General features: G+C 37.1%; 1 protein-coding gene across 6 annotated transcripts in view; it reads right to left on the reverse strand.

The window, feature by feature from the left end:
- Window positions 1-878: 878 nt before the first annotated feature.
- The window catches only part of RAD51C (RAD51 paralog C), a 33,667-nt gene continuing 8,395 nt past the window's right edge, over window positions 879-26,150 (reverse strand). The window contains exons 5-10 of one of the 6 annotated variants that reach the window (XM_060291107.2): window positions 19,555-19,686; window positions 12,883-12,949; window positions 12,114-12,174; window positions 11,124-11,145; window positions 5,441-5,504; window positions 882-3,991 (exon numbers count right to left, since the gene is read on the reverse strand). In XM_060291107.2, coding sequence (XP_060147090.1) covers window positions 3,978-3,991; window positions 5,441-5,504; window positions 11,124-11,145; window positions 12,114-12,174; window positions 12,883-12,949; window positions 19,555-19,686 — 360 coding nt within the window. In that variant the 3' untranslated portion in view covers window positions 882-3,977. Of the gene's footprint in view, window positions 5,505-11,123; window positions 11,146-12,113; window positions 12,175-12,882; window positions 12,950-19,554; window positions 19,687-26,150 lie in introns of all 6 variants that reach the window. The other 5 variants (XM_060291106.2, XM_060291105.2, XM_030881738.3 and 2 more) reach the window with 5 other exon arrangements.

Consider the following 26,150-nt stretch of genomic DNA (forward strand, 5'->3'; position numbering starts at 1 on the left):
CTAGGTTTTGGACTTCCTGGGGACCCATCACTCCATTTTTCCTTCTGATTTCTTCCTTTAGAATGAGAGTGTCTATCCTACCATTGTATTTCGGAAAGACTTGTCAGGTTTCACAGGTTCACAGCTGGAGAAGAATTCTGCCTCAGAAAGAACTGTACCTGAGGACTTCCCCACTCCCAACACAGGCGGCCCGGGTTCAATCCCTGGTCAGGGAACTAAATCCCACACGTATGCCGCAACTAAGAGTTCACACGCCACAACTAAGACCCAGCACAACCAAATAAAAATAAATATTAAAAAAAAAAAACTGTACCTGGAATCTCACTGGCATCTGATTTAGAGATTATTTTAATCAGACTTTGTACTTTAGAGTTGATGCTGGAATGAGTTAAGACTTTGGGGGCTGTTGGGATAGAATGTATTTTGCATGTGAGAAGGACATGAATTTGCGGGGACCAGCGGCAGAATGCTATGGACTGAAATGTGTCCTCTCAAAATTCATATGTTGAAGCCCTACCTCCAATGTGACTATTTGGAGATAGGGCTTTTAGGAGGTAATTAATGTTAAATGAGGTTATAAGGGTGGATTTCTCACAGGATTGGTGGTCTTATAAGACAGGAAGAGAGAACGGTCTCTATCTCTGCGCATTCACCTAGGAAAGTCCTTGTGAGCCAACAGTGAGAAGGCAGCTGTCTGCAAGCAAGGAAGACAGCCCTTACCAGAACCAGACCATACTGGGACACTGAGAAAATACCATGAGAAAATTCTGTTGTGTAAGTCTATGGTATTTTGTTTCTGCAGCCCAAGCGGACTAAGTGTATATTATAACTAGAAAAATAAATATCTTTTCAGCAGCACAACTTTGAAAGGCTATATGAAAATTTTATTTAAAAAGAGTTGCAACAAAAAGAAATACACTTAAAAAAAAATACACTTGGCTTTGTCAATATTCAGGGTCTCATTTTTTTTTAATATCTTTATTAGAATATAATTGCCTTACAATGGTTTCTGCTTTATAACAAAGTGAATCAGTTATACATATACATATGTTCCCATCTCTCTTCCCTCGTGTCTCCCTCCCTCCCACCCCTCTAGGTGGTCACAAAGCACCGAGCTGATCTCTCTGTGCTGTGCGGCTGCTTCCCACTAGCTATCTATTTTACGTTTGGTAGTGTATATATGTCCATGCCACTCTCTCACTTTGTCCCAGCTTACCCCTCCCCCTCCCCATATCCTCAAGTCCATTCTCTAGTAGGTCTGTGTCTTTATTCACGTCTTGCCCCTCGGTTCTCCATGACCATTTTTTTTCCTTAGATTCCATATATATGTGTTAGCATATGGTATTTCTGACTTACTTCACTCTGTATGAGACTCTAGGTCCATCCACCTCACTACAAATAACTCAATTTCACTTCTTTTTATGGCTGAGTAATATTCCATTGTATATACGTGCCACATCTTCTTTATCCATTCATCTGTTGATGGACACTTAGGTTGCTTCCATGTCCTGGCTATTGTAAATAGAGCTGCAATGAACATTTTGGTACATGACTCTTTTTGAATTATGGTTTTCTCAGAGTATATGCCCAGTAGTGGGATTGCTGGGTCGTATGGTAGTTCTATTTTTAGTTTTTTAAGGAATCTCCATACTGTTCTCCATAGTGGCTGTATCAATTTACATTCCCACCAACAGTGCAAGAGGGCTCCCTTTTCTCCACACCCTCTCCAGCATTTATTGTTTGTAGATTTTTTGATGATGGCCATTCTGACTGGTGTGAGATGATATCTCATTGTAGTTTTGATTTGCATTTCTCTAATGATTAATGATGTTGAGCATTCTTTCATGTGTTTGTTGTCAATCTGTATATCTTCTTTGGAGAAATGTTTATTTAGGTCTTCTGCCCATTTTTGGATTGGGTTGTTTGTTTTTTTGATATTGAGCTGCATGAGCTGCTTGTAAATTTTGGAGATTAATCCTTTGTCAGTTGCTTCATTTGCAAATATTTTCTCCCATTCTGAGGGTTGTCTTTTTGTCTTGTTTATGGTTTCCTTTACTGTGCAAAAGCTTTTAAGTTTCATTAGGTCCCATTTGTTTATTTTTGTGTTTATTTCCATTTCTCTAGGAGGTGAGTCAAAAAGGATCTTGTGATTTATGTCAGAGTGTTCTGCCTGTTTTCCTCTAAGAGTTTGATAGTGTCTGGCCTTACATTTAGGTCTTTAATCCATTTTGGGGTCTCATAGTTCTTTTAAAGTACAGTGTTATAATGCTTTATAAAATGATCTCTTAACAGTATCTGATGCCTGGTAACACTGATATTTATCACTTAACAACCCCCTTACTCTCTTGACGTTATGATTTGAGTAGATAGAATATAAAATGACAGGTAATTTTTTATAATGATTGCATTAATTATAATAAAAACATATGGGGCTTCCCTGGTGGTGCAGTGGTTGAGAGTCTGCCTGCCGATGCAGGGGACGCGGGTTCATGCCCCGGCCCGGGAAGATCCCACATGCCGCGGAGCGGCTGGGCCCGTGAGCCATGGCCGCTGAGCCTGCATGTCTGGAGCCTGTGCTCCGCAACGGGAAAGGCCACAACAGTGAGAGGCCCACGTACCACAAAAAAAAAAAAACAAAAAAAAAACCATATGCCTTAAAGCGCTCAAAAATAAGATAGTTACAATTAGTTATCCTATACTAAAGTAGTCATTTGAAATTAGTCTTACATAATTAGGATGACCATAAGCCTGATTTGCCTGGGACAGTCCTGATTTATGTCCTGGTATAATTGTTAGCAGTGCCTATTTTCATTCTTTAAAAAGTCCTTGCCAACTATGGTTAGTCTATGTATAATCAATTACAGAATAATTACATTTTTTAAATTTTATGAATTTAGTGTTCAGTCTGGGACAGGAAATACCAACTGTCACTGAAGTCTGGAAAATATGGTTGTCACGGTATATAATATTCAATTACTTAAATAATTTTCTTCCACTGGGAGTTAAAGTAAATTTTGTAAATGAATTAAGAAGCACTAAGAACCAGGTACCAAAACATTTTTAAATTTTGAAACCACTCAAGAATCCAAATTTTTAATTTATTCAAGCAGTATTAAGATTATTCAAAGGAAAAATGTCAATACACCTAGAACTGGATCACACCATGTTTCAAAAATATAGAAATAAATGACTGTGAGCTTATCAACTTGACAACATAGATATATGTTCCAGTCAATGTTCTAGATGGGATAACAACTCTAAAGTCCTTCCTTTAATGTTACAAAATAACATTAAAAAATGGACAAATGACTTAGATTTTAGGATCGGGGTCACTAAGATCAGACTGGTCATCCAAAATGTGTATCCTACTCATAAACTGAATGTAATGATATGCTGACTCATGGTGCTGGCTTTTCTTCATAATGGAAACATGTCATTTTTAAGAATTATCAAAGCTACATTTAAAGAGGAGAGCACAATAGGAATGTGAAAAAAATCTTTTCTTCCTAGAAATGTCTAGGCAATTGGCAAAGAAAGGAGGAGAAAACAGTCTGAATGTTAAATTCAGATTGGCCACAAGCGATCAGCTTTCCACATTTGCAAAATACAATAACTGTATCATCTCTACTGAATGTTATTGAAAATGAAAACAGGGTTAAATACAACTGTAGAACACTGCTTAGTTTAGAAAAACTTTCAGAGAATCCTATTTGTTAAGTGTTTTCACTTAATATAGACCTGATCCATTCATTCACCATTCACTTAATATAGACTGGATTCATTCACGCCATAGTGTTTATATTCTAAAGTAACGAGTCTACTACTTGTAAGCACTGCATCTCTCACAGCATCAATACACATGTATACTCTGAGACTAGTCTTTGGATTCCTTTTCTTCCTCTGAGTCCCGTGACCGCTTCCGGATATTCAATGAACCTTCTGTTTGCAATGAACATGCAGTAGCAACAACAGCATCTCTAAATCCCTGAGGCTGCAAAATGAAAAAATATACAAGTATGCTTTAAGAACATCTAAAATAACAACTGGTCTTCCAAATATTTTAAAGTAATTGATAAAAGAGCTACTTTATTCTTGGGATAGAAGTTATCAACCACTGTGAATGAAGAGGATAAACCTCAAAGATAGCCAGGGCTACAATAGGGTAATTTTTATCTAGAGTATGTGTATGTCTTTACTTATACATACACATACACAGAAATACAGTACATTATAAAAATATTCTCTAAAAGTCAATCCTAACAAACTTTACAGTGGCTCTATTAGAAGAGGTGAAAGGAATTAACATGCACTAATTACTCAGGTACTTTAGAAATATTTTCACAATTAAATACTCTAATGAATTGGGAGATTGGGATTGACATATATACACTAATACGTATAAAACAGATAACTAATGAGAACCTGCTGTATAGCACAGGGAACTCCACTTCGCTGTACAATAGAAACTAACACAACATTGTAAAACAACTATACCCCAATAAAAATAAATACTCTAAAATAAAATGTCCCGATTAGATACTTTAAATGCACTTTTAAATGCAAAGACTAAGTAGATAATTCAGTTTCAGAATCTCCTTCTATTTCTGTTTTTGTCCTTAAAAAATGAGACACTAAGAATATATCTGATTCAACACTATTGATAAATATGCATTATTTTAGCCAAAAATTTATTTTCTATGATGTAAAATTACTGGAAAATTAACACTTTAAAGTGGGATATATTTCACTTATATGTGGAATCTAAAAAAACAACAAGAAACTAGTGAATACAACAAAAAAGAAGCAGACTTACACATACAGAGAACAAACTAGTGGTCACCAGTGGGAAGAGGAAAGTGGGGAGGGGCAATAATGAGGTAGGGGATTGAGATGTACAAACTACAACACTATGCATAAAATAAACTACCAGGATATTATTGTACAACATGGGGAATATAGCCAGTATTTTACAATAACTATAAATGGAGTATAACCTTTAAAAATTGTGAATCACTATAATGTACACGTGTAACTTATATAATTTTACATATCAACTATACTTCAATAAAAAAAGAAAAAAGTGGGATATATTTGATGACTATGATAGATCAAAATGAGTAATGCTGGTATTTTTTTCTTTTCTGAAAATTTTTAACGACTTTCACTTTAAAAATCTAATATCCTGACATTACACATGGCACGGAACACACTCCCCTATAAATAAGTATTTCCTCTGTTCTTAAGAATAAATTTCAGTTTAATTGTGACTAGAGAATTCTTACATATACTACTATTTTGGGGATAATGTTCTAAGCGTCAAAAGCTGTCCTCAAATATGCTTGCTGCCTACAGAAGTTAACAGAAGCAATTTGTAAATGCTCTCTTGAGATAATTACTGCCCACTAACACCAAAATCCCACTCTAACCAAATAATACTGACTGTGATTTGAAATAGTACTGTAGCATCCTTCTGGCTTGGTGATTTGTACAATGTTGCCAACCTGCTTAGAGAAAAAGAATAAATATACACAAACACATGATCTTAATTAATTAGTTCAGACGACTGATTTCATAATTTAAATTCATAGCTTTTTACTATAATTCTATTATTTTGTTCGCTAAGAACACAGAAAGCAAAGAAATATCAAAAATACTCCCTTAAAACAAGAGCTATATATATACATGTAATAATTATTACATATAATAACAATACGGGCTTCCCTGGTGGCACAGTGGTTAAGGATCCGCCTGCCAATGCAGGGGACATGGGTTCGAGCCTTGGTCTGGGAAGATCCCACATGCCACGGAGCAAATAAGCCCATGCGCCACAACTACTGAGCCTGTGCTCTACAGCCGCGAGCCACAACTACAGAGCCCATGTGCCACAACTACTGAAGCCCACGCGCCTAGAGCCCAGGCTCCACTGCAGTGAGAAGCCCGCGCACTGCAACGAAGAATAGCCCCCACTCGCCGCAACCAGGGAAAGCCCGCGTGCAGCAACAAAGACCCAACATAGCCAAAAATAAAATAAAAATAAAAATAAATTTAAAAAAAACAAAAAAACCCACAATAGATTTGTTTACATAAGTGAAATTTTAAAACAACCAAAAAGGCCAATGACTGATTCAAATAAATTATTTTATACATGACAAGATGCTATTTACACTTAAGAAAATAAAGTGGAAGAAAATATTTAATGAGATTGGAAAATATTAATAACATATGAAGTATAAGTTATACTGTATGAGCCCACATTTATGAATGTTTGTACATATACATTATATAGAAAAATTACTAAAAGACTACAATCAAAGGGACTTCCCTGGTGGTCCAGTGGGTAAGACTCCATGCTCCCAATGCAGGGGGTCTGGGTTCGATCCCTGGTCGGGGAACTAGATCCCACATGCATGCTGCAACTAAGATCTGGCGCAGCCAAAATAAATAAATAAATATTAAAACAAACAAAACCAAAAACAACTACAATCAAAAAGTTAAGTTGTTGTTACAAGGTAAAAGTTGTTTTTTTGTTTAGTTATCTACGTCTTTCAAATTTTCTACAGTACTTGTGTATTTTTTTACGTGTTATAATGGAATTATTAAGACAATTTCTTGGTATTTAAATGAGGAACACATACTCATATTATACTAATACAAATAATCTAGGAAAACACATTCTTTCAAAATGCTTATGTTCAGAAAAATCGCTGTCAAAACAGGACAAGGTCTGTTTAGGTATGATTTTATTGTGTACTCTACAAAGTAAATAATATAAAACTGAAAGCTGAAAGCAGTTGAGAAATAAAATTCTAAACTCTTATTAACTATGCTCAAATACCGTAACAGCAACAAATACAGATGACCCTTGAACAATGCAGGGGTTAGGGGCACCAACCCTGTGCAGTCCAAAATCCAAATACTCTGCTTCAAAAACAAAGGAATTGATAAATGAGTCACCCAAGGGCAGGAAGCTGAAACAGTTTAGATAGAATCAGGACTCAAACCCTAGCTCTTTTAACTCCACATACTCTAATCTCCAATTGAACACAAAAAAACTCTTCCCCACACTTAAAAGATCTGTAAAATGAAAATACAGATACTACATTTATTGAAAAAAATCTGCCTATAAGTAGACCCATGCAATTCAAACCCTTGTTGTTCACTGGTTAACTGTATAAGAAAAAAAAATTTTTGTTTTTTGGCCGCACCATGTGGCATGTGGGATCTTAGTTCCCTGACCAGGGATCAAACCCGCGCCCCCTGCAGTGGAAGCATGGGGTCTTAATCACTGGACCGCCAGGGAAGTCCCTAAGCAAAAACTTTTAAAGTGTCTTTTAAAAATTACTTTAAAACTGATATAATTTATTCACAATAGCTAAAAGGTAGAAGCAACCCAAGTGTCTGACAGATGAATGAATGCATAAACAAAAGGTGGTATATACATACCATGGAATATTGCTCAGTCTTAAAAAGGAAAGGAATTCTGACATATGCTACAATGAACCTTAAAGACTTTACGCTAAGTCAAATAAAGCCAGTCACAAAAGGACCAATATTGTATGCTTCTGCTTATATGAGGTGCCTAGAGCAGTCAAATTCATAGAGACAGAAGGTAGAATGGTGGTTCCCAGGGGCTGGTAGGAGGGGAGGATGGGGAATTAGTATTTAATAAGCATGGAGTTTCAGTTTGGGAAGATGAAAAAGGTCTGGAGATGGATGGTGGTGATGACTGTAAAATAATATGAATGTACTTCACGCCACAGAATCGTACACTTAAATGGTTAAAATGGTAAATTCTTTGTTACATATACTTTACCACAATTTTTTTTTTGGCCGCAGCACGCAGAATGCAGGATCTTAGTTCCCTGAGCAGGGATCGAACCTGTGCCCCCCTACAGTGGAAGTGCAGTCCTAACCACTGGACGCCAGGGAATTCCCTACTTTACCACAATTTTAAACAACTGATATAACTGTACAAAATAAGGATTCTAACTTAGAGAAAAATCATAGCCTCTCAGAGTTAAACGGATCATTTCTTTAAATGTCATATAATGTTGATTTGTTTTCAAAAATAATTCAAAAAGACATCTTGGTTTATGATGGTACTCTCTTAATTTTGAAATTGGCCCCTACTCAGGCATAATTCAAAAGAGAAGCAATCAGAGACCATCATCCATTAGCTTTTAGGTTTGTTCTGTCAGGATGAGAATAGAAGAATCCAAAATGTCTTATCTTTGTAATTGCAACTGTCTGCATAAATAAAATAACTGTTAAGTAATATGTAATATAAGAATAATTGTGTTAGGGAGTGAAATCATCAACTTTTACAATGCTTTAGGGCTGATGGTCTATCTTTAACGCAAAATAAAACAGAAAAAATAGAGGCATGGAGTATTTAAATCTATCTTATTAAAAAAATCACACTTTTGTTTTTGTTTGTTTGTTTTGCGGTACGCGGGCCTCTCACTGTTGTGGCCTCTCCCGTTGCGGAGCACAGGCTCCGGACGCGCAGGCTCAGCGGCCATGGCTCACGGGCCCAGCCGCTCCGCGGCATGTGGGATCTTCCCGGACCGGGGCACGAACCCGTGTCCCCTGCATTGGCAGGCGGGCTCTCAACCACTGCGCCACCAGGGAAGCCCCCTCCAAAAAATCACACTTTTTGATTCAATGAAACAAAAATTAGCTAACCTTCTGAAAAAGTAGTATCTAAATCACCTCATATCACCATATGTCCAAAAAGGTACCCAGTACATCCAACTTCTCTGAGAAAATTATTAAAAAGCAAATAAGATTTTAAGAAGCATTTATATGTTTATTAATAATCCTAACATCAAATGGGCATTAAGTATTAAGGTTGAAAATCTTCCTCAAATTTCTAGGTAAAAATAAAATTTATATTTCACGTCTGCATCTCAAGAGATTTTTTTTTTTTTGTGGTACGCGGGCCTCTCACTGCTGTGGCCTCTCCCGTTGCGGAGCATAGGCTCCGGATGCGCAGGCTCAGCGGCCATGGCCCACAGGCCCAGCCACTCCGCGGCATATGGGATCTTCCTGGACCGGGGCACGAACCCGTGTCCCCTGCATCGGCAGGCGGACTCTCAACCACTGCGTCACCAGGGAAGCCCTCAAGAGATCTTTTTAAACAACAAACTAAACCAAAGAATCACTTGGCTCATGGCCCCAGCTGAGATGAAGCTTAACATATGGCTGAACTACATAGTTTAGGTCAGGAAGAAACAAGACAGAAGCACAATTTGTGCTTTAAAACTGAGACACATATGAAACACTGCGCGGGGGTGTTGATGTATTACTCCACTCTACCACCAGATCTCCTTGGCAAACAGTGGTATAATTCTGAACAATCTTGGCCTCAACTTATCATGAATATGCAAACTGGAGGAAAACCCACACAACATACCGGACAGAGACAAAAGTATTTCTCTTAATAACTATTGGAATGTTATTCCATTATTAATCAAAGGGTAAAAATCAGGCGTTTCTAGTGAAGATAGGGACTGGGGCATGAGGCGGAACACTTAAATTCAATTCTCCATGTAAATTTGCCTAGTCAAGGTCTTTAGTTTTCTGCTCAAACTATAAGTGTTCATTTTTATAACTATTTTCCCCCAGCATGAGTTTCTATTTCCATCCTTTCAAGATAAACTAAATTTTAAAACACATACAAGATTTCATACAACTTTAATAACTTAAAGATATCAGATTTCAAACAATGAAGAACAAAACTATGTTGATTTTATTAAACGAGGTCAACTTATTCTGATTCTATAAAGTATGTACATTACTTATCATATATCTACAGCCTAGGAAAAAAAGCAGTTTGGAGAAAAAGGTTTTTACCTAAAAAGGAGGATAAGAGCTACACCTTCAGATTCGCTGGCAATCAATGCAATAATATAATAACATTCTAGAAACAGCAATTATAGGAGAAAAGGAATGGACTCTATTATAAAGTCAGCTAAAAAATGTGGATACTACTACCTATTTCATAGTTATTTGGAAAATAAAATGAAATTATATATATACATACACAGAGCACTTAGCATAATAAAGAACAGTTAATAAATATTCAAAAAATGGTAGCTATTATTTACTACTTTTTAATCTTTCTGTGCCTTGATCTTCTCACTGCTAGTGATAATTGGTACAGCGTTTTCTAAGAGTTATTGAAGGACTCACAGATATAGAGAATAAATTAGTGGTTACCAGTGGGGAGAAGGAGGGGGCAATACAGGAGTAGGGGATTAAGAGGTACAAACTACTATGTATAAAATAAGCTACAAGGATACACTGTACAACACAGCAAATATAGCCAATATTTTATAATAACTATAAATGGAGCATAACCTTTAAAAATTGTGAATCACTATACTGTATACCTGTAACTTCCATAATAGGGTATATCAACTATATTTAATTTTTTTTAAATAGCTATTGAAGGGATTATATGAAATGTTGTATACAAGGTGCCCAGTTAAATACCTAGCACAAGCAAGCACTTATTAAAATGATAGTATGGAATACAGGTAAAAATTCATAGAACAGCACATTTCCCTTAAATCTATCTATTCAATGTCAGTGTTCTACGCCACCAATTTCTTGGGAAAGATTAGTAAGAAGCTGAAGTCATAAAATGGTTAACTCTTAAGAAAGTAAGGATGATTTTCTGATCTCATGGGTGCCTAACCAATGCTAACTTCTAGAATTTGACAAAGGCAGCAAACTTCTCCTTCTGACGAATGCATAAAAAGATGAAAGAAACATCTTTCTCTGCTCCTATTATTTTTCTCACTTCTTAGATGTATTCTATTAGTGAGTATGTAATACTAGAATAATAGTGGAAGACTACTACTGTATACTAGGCTCAAGGGGAACTTCTAATAACACTTAAATAGTGGTATGTGCTTTCCAGAAACCTAAATCTGGGAAAATATAAGCGATATGTTCAAAAGACTCTCATCTGGAGAACTGCTGCCAATCTTTACAATACGGTTTGTTGCTGAGAAAAGAATTGCTTTTGTGAATCCAGTACACAATGACTTATTTACAGAATTGGAGGGATGGGAGTTGAATGTAAAGCACTATGTATTATGGGGAAAAAAAGTTACCTGAGGTCTTTGGAAATGCCAGCTTTAAAAGAGACACAAACTGCATGAACTAGTTATAAAAGATGTATACAAATATAATAGGGTCAGCTATGAGCTCAGGGTCAGTAAAACCTAACTTGGTCAGGCTTGATTTTTTTCACTTTGTACAAGAATGAAGAAATGCAGAAAAAGAAATAGATAGTATCTCTGACCAGACCCAATATGTCTTTAAGCAATCCTTTTTTCCATTTTTGCCCACATGCTGTCTCAATTTCCCTATTTTATTGGAGTATTTCCAAACCAAGTTCTCTAGGTTATACCAATTAACTTCAAAGCAGAGATGTTGGCATAAATCTGACATTTCTAGAAGTATAGAATAAAAGACTCCACGGCTTTCAATTGCCTATTTAAAAAAAATGAAAGGTGGTTTGTTCACTTGCTCAGCAGCTTTAAAAACAAAGGTTTCATGCTGCCACAGTTTTATTTTAAAGAACAATACTTGTGAAAGGCAAGTAAGTAACTGGATAATAAAAGTAGGACAGGAAAATATAAAAGAAAACAAAAACAGACACAATTTCACACAGGAAATATATTAACAAACTAAGAAAAACCATCCTATTTTCCACATAACCTAAAGCTAACCTCAAAAGTTTTCCTTTTGTCCTGATTTTACTCTTCTTTCAATCCCTTCCAGGAACACAGAGTACCTACCTCCCTCTGCATGGTTAATAAATGGTACTTGATTTCAAAGAGCTTTAGAAGGTAGCATTCTTTGGCCACCTACTTATTTCAGGAGCACCCCATCATTTCAATATTCCGAAGAATTTCCTAGGCAGTTAAATGTGCAGTATAACAACATGTTTCTATGTTTGCTCTAGGTAATGAAGGCAACAAAAGCTTTAGTTCATGGGGCACTGTAGATCTCATCCACTGGACTAGCTCTAAGAAACTGATAAATGTTCAGTGTAATTAACCCAATACTCAGAATTTTTAACTTATTTCTATACTGACCTTCGCTTCTGGTCCCAATGAAAGATTAGTCGTATTGTAGCAGCATGCCCCCAACTTTCCCCTGAGGGAAAAAGAACATGGTAACTGACTGAGTTATAAGTCTCTCAGAATGCCTCTGACCAAATACAGTTTTACTTTGCTTAATTTAACATAACAAAAGTATATCTGGTTTCAAAAAACCTGGTACATGGGTAACATCCTGAGATTAATAGATTTTCACCTATCTGTGGCAATACTGCGGATCATTATCACTATCCTCTATTTGCTTTTAGAAAACTTCGTAGTTTGAGTCAACATATTTGTCAATCTTCCTTATCATCAGGCTTACTAACGTATTTCAGACCACCAGAAGAAAAGCAAAAGCTCTGACAGAATATTCTTAAAGATTTTAGTACAAATAAACCTTGAAGCACTGTGTTCTAACAAAGCCACGAGTAAGGTTAGAGTCATAAGCCTATTCATTACAGTTTGATTTGTATTTAAATGGATTCACCACTCCTCCTAAGACTGCGCTTTCTGAGGGAGTCATCTTATGAATATTTATATGCTAAGTACCTGACACAAGAGTTGCCAGAGAGTAGATGCTCAATAAATGTTAAACAACTGAAAGGATGAGTCAGTATCTAAAGGCACTGTGCTCCACACTAAGATTTATCAGTGAATAAGACAGTCTTCTCTACTTTCATGGAGCTTACAGTACTCAACAAGCATCAAATGAAAGAGGTAGAAAAAAATGTATTTAAAAATGTTTATTTGATTAATTGCCTACCCAGTGCAGGAACCAGCAAGGCCTGATTTTTATCAATCTTTGTTGTCATCTGATTGGTTAAAATTACCTACAAAAACAAAATGTGAGAAAATTAGGTGAGTCTCCTCCCAAATTTATCAAGTAAATAGTCACGTGATTTTAGTATTCTGAATATAATCTAATTTAAAGAAAGATATATGTAGGTAATGAAAACTTTTCTCATATATTTTTTAGATATTACCCATAAAAATGAGTAAAATTATCTGAATACATGATTCTACTGAATATAAAACATTTTTTAACAGACTAGAACAAAGAAGTTCTTATTGTGATAATGGAAGGAAAAAAATATAGTAGATAATACATAAAGATCTAAAGAGACCATGTGTAAAAACTTCATAACTAGGAGCACAGGAAACATGGGAATCTGTGTTCTTTACCACTGTTGCCTCTCTAGAATATATTTACTCAAAGGAATATAAAATCCTTAATAAATAACTCAATGTTTATACTTTTAGGGGAGAGACAGTATTACCACTTATGATTTTACAGAAAAAAAAAACTGAGGCAAAGAATTATGAGAAGAGATCTAAAATCATAAAGAGAGCACAGTATAATAGAAGAACTGGGAAAAGATAAAACCCAGTAACAGATCAACTGACCCAAAAATTATGACTATGCTAGTCTGCTGGTAATAGAGATATAGGTGTTGCCTTACTCACAGATGCCCTCAAGGCTAAAAATATTGCTAATTCTTTTGGATTAGATAGTGGCCTATAGAAAAGATTCCATGTTTAGAAAGATAGTAATTTTATTTTATTTACTTATTCTTTGGCCGCACCGCATGGCATGCGGGATCTTAGTTCCTCAACCAGGGATCGAATTCGTGCCCCCTGCAGTGGAAGCACGAAGTCTTAACCACTGGACCTCCAGGGAAGTACCAAAAGATAGTAATTTTAGAGTAGAGATAAAGAAAGTGTTTAAGGCTACCTTAATATAGTAAAAGTCAGATTATCTGGCACCTTCTCATCTAAAATTCTCCAGAAATGGTTATTTTAAATATTGTTCCAATACAGATCTTCCCTCCAGAAATAAGACAGATACTACTTCAAGCTGAAACTGATAAAGAACTTCTAAGAAAAGCAATAAGAAAAGATACCTACTCTAAAAAAGTCATCTATTTCTTAAGAAAACTGAAAAGAAAAGGCTGTTTGGCTGTTCCCACCACAGTGGTCAACACCCTAAAGTTTCTGTTTATCTACGAAGGAGAAATCTGTGATCCATCTAGATCTCAGTCAAGCACAAACTGGATGACAGCACTTCCTCTTAGTTCCTCTCCCCTTAAGTGCCATAGTGGTTTTCCCATGTGTTACCTTATTCCAGGTATCTCAGAACAAGCTAAGCAGGAATTTAAATTGGTAATTCACTAAAATATATGTCTTACTGGCATCCACAACATGTTGAACAATACTCTTTACACACTATCAAGTGTTTAATCTTTAGCAACTGGGATATTTACTTACACCAACACTTTTTGGTTAAAGGTGCACTATTCAATTCTGCAGCCATGAGCCACATATAGCTTTTTAAAACTAATTAAAACTAGAAATTCACTTCCTCTGCAGCATTAGCCACATTTCAAGTGCTCAACACCCATGGAACTACTATATCAGACTGAGCATTTTCATCTTTTTTTTCTTTTTTTGGCTGCATTGGGTCTTTGTTGCTGTGTTCAGGCTTTCTCTAGTTGCAGCGAGCGGGGGCTACTCCTCATTGTGGTAGGTGGGCTTCTCATTGCGGTGGTTTCTCCTGTTGCAGAGCACAGGCTCTACGCGCGTAGGCTTCAGTAGTTGCGGCACGTGGGCTCAGTAGTTGTGGCTTGTGGGTTCTAGAGCACAGGCTCAGTAGTTGTGGCGCACAGGCTTAGTTGCTCCATGACATGTGGGATCTTCTCACGCCAGGGATCAAACCCGTGTACCCTGCATTGGCAGGTGGATTCTAAACTACTGTGTCACCAGGGAAGTCCTGAGCATTTTCTTCTTTGTAGAAAGCTCTACCAGACAGCATTGGCTTAGAGAATATTACACATCTTACACATTATCCATTACACATCTTGAGGAAATTGTAAATAGACATACTGGCTTACTAGTTGTTCAACATCCCAAAATAAGAATTTGCATTGTTAGCATATACTTATAATTAACAGTATTTCTGCAAAAATGTTGGGTTTACCATGACATAAATGAAAATTACTGTGTGATTACTCCAAGCTCCTAAAGAATGAGTCTTGGGAGTTCCCTAGTGGACTAGTGGATAGGATTATGGGCTTTCACTGCCATGGCCCGGGGTTCAATCCCTGGTCGGGGAATTGAGATCCCGCAAGCTGCGCAGCACGGCCAAAAAAATTAAAAAAGAATGGGTCTTAAAATAGTGAAGTGGGGACTTCCCTGGTGGCGCAGTGGTTAAGAATCTGCATGCCAATGCAGGGAACAAGGGTCCGAGCCCTGGTCTGGGAAGATCCCACATACCACGGAGCAACTAGGCCCGAGCGCCACAACTACTGAGCCTGCACGCCTAGAGCTGGTGCTCCACAACGGGAGAAGCCACCGCAATGAGAAGTCCACGAACAGCAACGCAATTAGAGAAAGTCCGCGCGTAGCAAGGAAGACCCAACGCAGCCAAAAATAAATAAATTAATTAATTTAAAAAAACAGTGAAGTAATAATCACTTTAAAATTATAAACTTCACTGCTTTAAAAATACTTCTGTGGGCTTCCCTGGTGGTGCAGTGGTTGAGAGTCTGCCTGCCGATGCAGGGGACATGGGTTCATGCCCCGGTCCGGGAAGATCCCACATGCCGCAGAGTGGCTGGGCCCACGGGCCATGGCCGCTGAGCCTGCGCTCCGCAACAGGAGAGGCCACAACAGTGAGAGGCCCTCATACAGCAAAAAAAAAAAAAAAGAAGAAGCCAGACATAAAAGACCACATATTGTATGATTCTATTTATATAAAATATCCAAAAAGACAAATCCATAGAGACAGAAAGCAGACTAGTGGTTGTTAGTGGCTGAAGGAAGGGTGCAATGGGGAATGATGGTTAATGGGTAAGGGAGTTCTTTCTGGGGGTGACGGAAATTTTCTAAAATTAGATAGCTGTGATGGTTGCACAACTCTGCAAATATACTAAAAAGCACTGAACTATGATTTAAAAGGGTTAATTTTATGCTATGTTAATTATATCTAATAGAGCTGTTAAATTTTTTTCTGATAATAATCAAATAAATGCATCTCTAGAAGGACTCCCTCCATATCAGTCTGCAAAGACTTAAAAGACTCAAAGTTGGTAAAGAAGTGGGAAAACAAGAATTCTCATGCATGTTATACACATGAAATTAACATAATATTGTAAATCAAAATATCTCAAAAAAAAGTCTATCTTCTATTTTAGAAAAAAAGTATAATTGGAATCTAATCAAGAGGAAACATCACAGAAACCCAAAATTGTAACTTTTTTTTTTTTTTGCCAAGCCATGTGGCATGTGGGATCTTAGTTCCCCAACCAGGGATTGAACCCGTCCGTGCCCCTGCATTGGGAGCGTGGAGTCTTAACCACTGGACGGCCAGGGAAGTCCCCACAGAAACCCCAAATTAAGAGATAATCTCTAAAATCACTGGCTTCTATTCTTCAATACAGCAATGTCACAAAAACAAAGAAAGGCAACTAAAGAGATACAACATCTAAAGGCAATATGCGATTCCAGTTGGCAAAAAGAACGGGAAAAATTTGCTGTGAAGGACATCGTTGGGATAATTGACAGAACAGGAATATGGATTATATACTAAAGTGCTGTATCAATATTAAATTTCCTACATTTGATAACTATACTGTGGACACATATGAGAATATTTCTTGTTCTTAGGAAATACACACTGAATATTATCAGATAAAAGGATATGATATATGCAACTCTTTTCAAAGTGTTCAGAAAAATATATACATAAACTCTGTGTGTGTGTTTGTGTATGTATAGAAAGAGAGTGGGGAGAGAGAATAAGAATGAAAAAGCAAACCTTGGGAAAGGTTATATGGGAGTTCTTTATACTATTCAAATCAACAAAATAAATAAAATTCTATCTTTTCCCCACTGAACTAAAAAAAAAAAAAGAAAGGATTCCCATTCATTGTTGTAGAGAATATACTTTGGGATACGCTTTCTGAGGGCAATTTGATAATATATTACAAAAGGTTTAAAAATAGGGATATCTCACTGGCTTAATACTTTCAGAAATGACTGGACACACGGACAAAGAAGCATATATAAAGTTGTTGACTCCAGTGTTTTACATGGTGTTTTACATGGTGAAACACTGGAGCCAACTTTAAAGACGATCAATAGAGAGAGAGGTGGTTAAAAAACTATGCCACAACCATACAGTAGAATACTATATAGATGTTAAGGTAAGGTACATTTATAAACTAGTATGTATGGGAAGAGGTTCATAGTATATTAAGTAAAAAACAACTGTTTGTTTGATTGATTTTAATATGATTTCACTTAAAAAATATGTAAATGTTTACACAGAATAAGTTTGGAAAAATATATACAACAAACTCAACAATAATCAACTCTGGGTAATAGATAATATAATTGCTTACTTTCTACACTTTTGATTGCTTAAAACTTTTTTTACAGCAAGCAAATATAACTTAAAATTGTAAAATGTACTTATTAGCAAAGGTCATACATGCTTCTATAGATGCTAACTGGGAAATTAAAAATCAAGTAAAGAAGAATTTTAAACTAAGAGGAGAAAATATACACTCAACCCACAAAGTCCTACCTCTAGAAGTAGCTACTGTAAATGTTTTGGTCCTTTCAGATCTTTTTCTTCATATGTATAAATATAAATGTACATATATAACTTCTGTTTTCTTCAAAAATTGGGATCACAGGGCTTCCCTGGTGCCGCAGTGGTTGAGAGTCTGCCTGCCAATGCAGGGGACACGGGTTTGTGCCCCGGTCCGGGAAGATCCCACATGCCGCGGAGCGGCTAGGCCCGTGAGCCCTGGCCGCTGAGCCTGCGCATCAGGAGCCTGTGCTCCGCAACGGGAGAGGCCACAACAGTGAGAGGCCTGTGTACCGCAAAAAAAAAAAAAAAAAAAAAATTGGGATCACCCTAAATATATTATTATGTAAGTTGAATTTTTTCACTTACTCATATATCTGGATATATCTTCTTCCATGTTAGTGCATGTATATTTACATTACTCTTCTTAAACACTGCATAGTATTCCATGTTGTTATGTAGATTACTTTTTTTTTTTTTTGGCTGAGCCGTGCAGCACAGCTTGCAGGATATCAGTTCCCCAATCAGGGATTGAACCCAGGCCATGGCAGTGAAAGCCTGGAATCCTAACCACTAGACCACCAGGGAACTCCCTAGATTACTTTTTTAATCAGAAAAGATGAAGCTATTTCTGTTAAAAAACAAAAACCTAAGGAACTATGCAACCCATTAGCCTTGAGTGCCCCCTACTGGGGACTCTTCACTGATATTAACAGAATGCTAAATTACAAATTAATGCCAAGAAATAATTCAAAGACAGGACACTATGTTTTCAGCATATGGCAAAAAAAAATCTAAAAACTCAAAAGAAAAAAGTATGTTTTGAAATTATTTTATTGAGGAGTTATTTACATATGATGTATTACAGCCTTGTGCAAAGGACTCTAATTGGCGGTGAAGACAAGAAAATCAAGGTAAGCAGTTTGATCTTCTCCCATCTCCCTCCCAGACAAGTGTGTATATTTGTGTCAGTGGTAGGATGAGATTGCAAAGAGAGAAGTGAAAACAGGCAATAAAAAACAGTTTTTACCTCACTCCTTTTTTTTGTTTTTGTTTTGGTTTTTTTTGGCCACAAACACACAGCACGCAGGATCTCAGTTCCCCGACCAGGGATCGAATTCGCACCCACTGCAGTGGAAGTGCAGAGTCCTAACCACTGGACCACCAGGGAATCCCCTACCTCACTCCTTTTATCTCTTTACTTCTGAACTTATCTTTATGTCTCTCCTCACACTACAAATCTAGAAGCATTAGCTCCACCTCTAAACATCTAGGTTGTTTACACTATGTAATTTTTCTATCTGAGTCTGTGATTATACACTACGTAATAATCAAAGACTCAAGAGTAAAAGAAAAATGGGGATGTTGGAAGAGCTCACCTGAAAAACGTCAAGTATGTTACAAAGAAAACAATGCAATTATCAAAGATGGCATTTCTTTATCAAAGTCCATTTTTATAACATGGCATCTTGATTATGCTTTTCATTTGCCAGGAAAACTGATATACAACACTTATGACTGGATTTAATATTTTTTATAGAAACCAAACCAAAACAAAACTACATTCAGAACTGTATATCTATATTATTTGCTTTTAGTCAAGCAAATTCTATTTTTGCTATTTCTAGACTGTAACATTTTATTTTTTTACTTTTATTTATTTATTTATATTTGGTCGTGCGTGTGGCATGCGGGATCTTAGTTCCCTGACCAGGGATCAAATCTGTGCCCCCTTCAGTGGAAGCATGAAATCCTAACCACTAGACTGCCAGGGAATTCCCTAGACTTTAACATTTTATATAATCTTGACTTTATAATAAAACTCCCTTTAGTAGTAATACTTACAGCTAATCTGTGGTTATTTGCAAGGCTGATCATTTGCTGCGCTAGGCCATTTAGTAACCGAGTACGAAGAGATAGGTCATCTAGGTCATGACGAAAAGGAAAAGCAATACCATCCACTATCACTAATCGAACCTAAATAAAGAAGAGATAATGATATTAGGTTTGGTATTTAAAATAAAATAATAAATGGCAACCAAAAAGCAGAGTCCATCACAGGAAAACAAAAAACAAAAAACCTTAAAATCCAGGGTTCTATTTCCAACTCTCCAAAGGCTTCATTTTGGTCAGGTATAAATCTGTTCAATGCTTTCTGCACTAGTCACCAAAAGTTAAAATGTACTCTGGTTTGATAATTTATCATCTTAAAAAAGTAATTCAACAAAAGAAAAAGGGGCAATTACAATTTTCTTGCAATTTGCCACTACACCCAGTCTTTACAGAGGTGTACTGATGAAAAGCACTTGAAATCTTAGCAAAACCAATTTCTCAACTAAATGTCAATTTTACCTTCAGGGTTCTTTTTATGTTGAAAAAAAAAACCAAACGCTCAAATATTAAATTATAAAACCTTTTTCAAAAGCTTAATTTTTTTTTTCTTTTTGCGGTACATGGGCCTCTCACCGTTGTGGACTCTCCCGTTGCGGAGCAACAGGCTCCAGACGCACAGGCTCAGCAGCCATGGCTCACGGGCGCAGCCACTCCGCGGCATGTGGGACCTTCCCGGACTGGGGCACGAACTCGTGTCCCCTGCATCAGCGGGTGAACTCTCAACCATTGCGCCACCAGGGAAGCCCTTCCGTTTTTTTTTTGTTTTGTTTTTTTTCCAAAAGCTTAATTTTTGATATACTTTTTCTTCTTAATTTAAAACATACTATAGGGCAACTAACCATTACAGAATCTGTCATAAGATAGAGTTCAGGAAGAGGCAGGTTTGTCTTGAATTCTAATCAAGAAAGTTCACTTACAGATGATAAACATTTTCATGGCAGTTTCATTTCTAATCTGATCTAAATAATGGCTCTTATGGTGAAGTTAGTATAATATATAACCTAAGATCCAAGAACAAATAGAATCTGGAAATTAATCTAAATGTAAACAAACAAAATACTATAAGATTATATATATTTTTCTACCTAATAAGGACTAAGCTAAAGAACAAGCTTTTGTGAAGCACTGTTTTAGTAAGACATTTTTATATCTTTTATTCATTCCTTCATTCAACAAATATTTATTTGACACCTACTATATGCTAGTCACTGTTCCAGGCATTGGGGAACAAGAAATAAGATCCCTGTTCTCTTGGAGCTTACGTTCTAGTGAAGTAAGGGACAATTAATGTGCAAACAAATATATGAATAAGATAATTTCTTTTTTTTTTACTCAATGAATTACAAGTTTATTATAAAAGGATATAACTCAGTGCCATAGGATCCAGCTATCCCACTCCTAGGCATATATCTGGAGAAAACTATAATTCAAAAGATACATGTACCCCAATGTTCATAGCAGCACTATTCACAGTAGCCAAGACATGCAAGCAACCTAAATGTCCATCAACAGATGAAGGGATAAAGAAACTGTGGTACACATACACAATGGAATACTAGTCAGCCATAAAGATGAATGAAATAGTGCCATGTGCAGCAACATGGATGGACCTAGAGATTATCATACTAAGTGAAGTAAGTCAGACAGTGAAAGACAAATACATATGATATCACTTACCTGTGGAATCTAAAATATGACACAAGTGAACTTATTTACAAAACAGAAACAGACTCACAGACATAGAAAACAAACTTGTAGTTACTAAAGAGGAAAGGGGATGGGGGAGGGATAAATTAGCAGTTTGGGATTAGCAGGTACAAACTACTATATATAAAATAGATAAACAACAAGGTCCTATTGTACAGAACAGGGAACTATATTCAATAGCCTGTGATAAAGTACAATGGAAAAAAATATGAAAAAGAATATGCGTATATATGTATAACCAAATCACTTTGCTGTATACCAGAAACTAACACAACATTGTAAATCAACTACACTTCAATTAAAAAAAAAAAAAAAGAAGGATATAACTCAGGAACAGCCAGATGGAAGAGATGCATAGAGAAGGTATGGGGAAGGGACACGGAGCTTCCATGTTCTCTCCGAGAGCCATTCTCCTAGCACCCCAACGGGTTCACCAACTCAGAAGCTCTGAATAAGATAATTTCTGATGATGATAGGAGCAAAAAAGAAACTAAAACTGGGTGAAATGACAAAGAATAAGTAGGTGAAGGGGTAGAGGGAAGCTAACTTAGACTAGATGTAAGGAAGGCATCCGTAAGGACTCAATAGAACTGAGTCCTGGATAAGAACCTCTAGGAGGGAAAGACAACCCACATACAAGGATGCGGAAGGGCAAAGGCCCTAAGACACAAACAAGTTTGGCATGTTTAAAGGGTCAGAAAAAAAGTAGTGAGGAGGAACAGGAGGAAATTACATCAGAAAGAATCAGTGGTGTGCTGAGGCCAAATCCTACAAGCTCCTGAGCCAGGTGCTAAATTTTTAGAAATTTTACAAATCCATCATTAAATACAGTCATTAGTAAAATTAAGCTATATACATTAAAATATGGATAATAAATACTGAAAACTCATTCCTACTACATTTTACTATTATCTATGCTTTTAAGGTTATTTACATCTATTTTACCTTTATAGTGCAAACATTACATAATGATGTGCATTGTTTCTTCTCTACTCCATGTCCAATGACATCATACATGATACCAGCCATGATAGGAGTATTTTCGTGTGTGTTTTTTTTTTTTTTTTTTTTTTTGCGGTATGTGGGCCTCTCCCGTTGCGGAGCACAGGCTCCGGACGCGCAGGTCCAGAGGCCATGGCTCATGGGCCCAGCCGCTCCGCGGCATGTGGGATCTTCCCGGACCGGGGCACGAACCCGTGTCCCCTGCATCAGCAGGCGGACTCTCAACCACTGCGCCACCAGGGAAGCCCGATAGCAGTATTTACTACATGGAAATCAGCAAGCAAATCAGTTACAGATCAGGACTTGATTTGTTTTGCTGGTTGTCTAGACTTTTAATAAAGCGATGGGAAAAAAATGTCATAATCAGATTGACCTTAAAAATGTGTTGTGTCTGTAGAGAACAGACTTGTGGTTGCCAAGGGGCAGGGGGGTGAAGGAGGGAAGCATCACTTTGCTGTACCGCAGAAATTAACAAGACACTGTAAATCACCAATACTTCAATAAATTTTTTTTAAGTGTTCTGTCTGTATCCATTGCATTGTGAACTACACAAAAAAATGAGGAAATATGCTTCTACTTTTGGAAAATGAATCCAATAACTAGGAATGATCATTAACTCAAATCAAAAGAAGAAAAATACTCCACAGGAAAACACTATATAATTGCAAGTTTTGGTCCTAGGGTATTCGCGACGAGTCCCAAATATCTAGGGCATCCAAGGACCTCTCTGCTCAAACCAGAGGAGCTATACAGCCTAACCTATAATGCAAGAATAGAAATAGGCTGTTTTCCTCTCTACAGTACAGATTTTACTGAAAGTGGCTGAAATACAAAGATCTGGACGTTCTGTTAAGTGGTAACTGTCACACTCATGGCTTTTCTCCAAGTTTAGGGAGCAAGCTCCTGAATATTCTCTGGTGAGTTTCCTTGGTCTCTCAAAAAGGCAGATTATACCGAATGACAGAAAGTCGATGAAGTACAGAGTGTGAGTGGGTAGAATAAAACAAGCATTGTCAAACAAACAAACAAACAAAAACCAAAAAACAAGCACTGTCATTCAACTCATAAAAGCTGAACTTAAAAAGTCACCAACATGGGACTTCCCTTGCAGTCCAGTAGTTAAGACTTCATCTTTCAATGCAGGGGGTGCAGGTTTGATCCCTGGTCGGGAAGCTAAGATCCCACATGCCTCGCGGCCAAAAAACCAAAATATAAAACAGAAGCAATGTTGAAACAAATTCAATAAAGACTTTAAAAGTGGTACATATCAGGGACTTCCCTGGTGGTGCAGTGGTTAAAAATCCGCCTACCAATGCAGGGGACATGGGTTCGAGCCCTGGTCTGGGAATATCCCACATGCCGCGGAGCAACTAAGCCCGTGTGCCACAACTACTGAGTCTGTGCTCTAGAGACCCAGATCCACAACTACTGAAGCCTGCGCATCTACAGCCTGTGCTCTGCAACAAGAGAAGCCACCGCAACAAGAAGCCCACACACCGCAACGAAGAGTAGCCCCCACTCACTGCAACGAGAGAAAGCCCGCATGCAGCAATGAAGACTCAACGCAGCCATAAATAATAAAAATCTTTTAAAAAATGAGAAAAGAACCATTTAAATAAATAAATAAAATAAAATAAAATAAAATAAAAATGGTCCACATCAAGAAAAAAAATCTTAAAGAAAAGAAGTTACCAGCGTGAATTTTTATTTTGGTCATGCCCTGTGGCTTGTAGGAAACTTAGCTCCCCTCGACCAGGGATCAAACTCATGCCCACTGCAGTGGAAATGCAGAGTCCTAACCACTGGAAGGGAATTCCCTCCAAAGTGAATTTTTTAAAATAAAAATTAGGAATCCAAGAGAGTTTTAAACTCTTTATGTTTCAGAAACATTTTGTGTAGTGTAATTCCCTTCTGCCAGCAGTTCTTTCCTTTGTGCAACTAACAGAGAAGAAATTTTGGGTAAATGGATCATGGGATGACTCCATTTGATATTCCTTCTTTTCTTACTATTCACTGACACTAAGAGTGGTTTATTAGAGATATGAGGTCTTTCCCATATCACAGATAAATTGTTCAGTGTAGGAAAATGAAAAAACTGAGGATGTATCAAAATACTGTAATGTCAGCAAAATAACCATATTTTCCATTTTCACAAAATAAGGCTCAATAAAGACCCCATAGGGCTTCCCTGGTGGCGCAGTGGTTGAAGGTCCATCTGCTGATGCAGGGGACATGGGTTCGTGCCCCAGTCCGGGAGGATCCCACATGCCGCGGAGTGGCTGGGCCCGTGAGCCATAGCCGCTGAGCCTGCGCGTCCAGAGCCTGTGCTCCGCAATGGGAGAGGCCACCACAGTGAGAGGCCCAAGTACCACAAAAAAAAAAAAAAAAAAAAGACCCCATAAAGAAAGAATATAAGAACATAAAAATTGTGAGAAGCACTTAAGAACATACTTCCTGTCACAACCAGTCATCTAGATTTCTGGCCTTTTTACCTCTTAGGGAAAAATCCTCAGTAAGTGGTGCTGGGAAAACTGGACAGCTACATGAAAAAGAATGAACACCATACACAAAAATAAACTCAAAATGGATTAAAGACCTAAATGTAACGCCAGACACTATCAAACTCTTAGAGGAAAACATAGGCAGAACACTCTTTGACATAAATCACAGCAAGATCTTTTTTGACCCACTTCCTAGAGTAACGAAAATAAAAACAAAAATAAACGAATGGGACCTAATGAAACTTAAAAGCTCTTGCACAGCAAAGTAAACCATAAACAAGACAAAAAGACAACCCTCAGTATGGGAGTAAATATTTGCAAATGAAGCAACAGACGAGATTAATCTCCACAATTTACAAGCAGCTCAGTATCAAAAAAACAAACAACCCAATCAAAAAATGGGCAGAAGACCTAAACAGACATTTCTCCAAAGAAGACATACAGATGGCCAACAAACACATGAAAAGATGCTCAACATAGCTAATTATTGGAAAAATGCAAATCAAAACTACAGTGAGGTATCACCTCACACCAGTCAGAATGGCCATCATCAAAAAATCTACAAACAATACATGATGGAGAGGGTGTGGAGAAAAGGGAACACTCCTACACTGTTGGTGGGAATGTAAATTGTTACAGGCACTATGGAGAACAACATGGAGGTTCCTCAAAAAACTAAAAATAGAGCTACCATATGATCCAGCAATTGCACTCCTGGGCATAAATCTGGAGAAAACCAAAATTCGAAAAGATATTTACATGCACCAAATGTTCACTGGAGCAGTATTTACAATAACCGGGACATGGAAGCGACCTAAATATCCATCAACAGATGAATGGATAAAGAAGATGTGGTACATATATACAATGGAATATTACTCAGCCATAAAAAAGAATCAAATAATGCCATTTGCAGCAACATGAATAGACCTAAAGATTACCATACTAAGTAAGCCAGACAGACAAATATCATATGGTATCACCTATATGTGAAATCTAAAAAATGATACAAACTTATTTACAAAACAGAAACAGACTCACAGACTTAGAAAACAAACTTATGGCTACCAAAGGGGAAAGGTGGGAGGAGAGAGATAAATTAGGAGGTTGGGGAAGAAAAAAAGGAAAAACAGAAATGGTAAAAATTCATCAAATCCTCAACAACAGTAACACAGGAAGCTAATCAATTCAGCAAAAAAATACACCTCTGTTGTTTCACTTTCATCATGCTTGTTAATGTAAGCAAAAATAGCAACCAGCGTTTATGTTAAAACAGTACCTGTTCCTCAGTGAGGGGAGCAACTTCTTTGCTGAATTGGACAGCCATCAAGTGCTTAT

The sequence above is a fragment of the Globicephala melas genome, chromosome 20, assembly GCF_963455315.2.
Source record: "Globicephala melas chromosome 20, mGloMel1.2, whole genome shotgun sequence".
NCBI lineage: Eukaryota > Metazoa > Chordata > Mammalia > Artiodactyla > Delphinidae > Globicephala > Globicephala melas.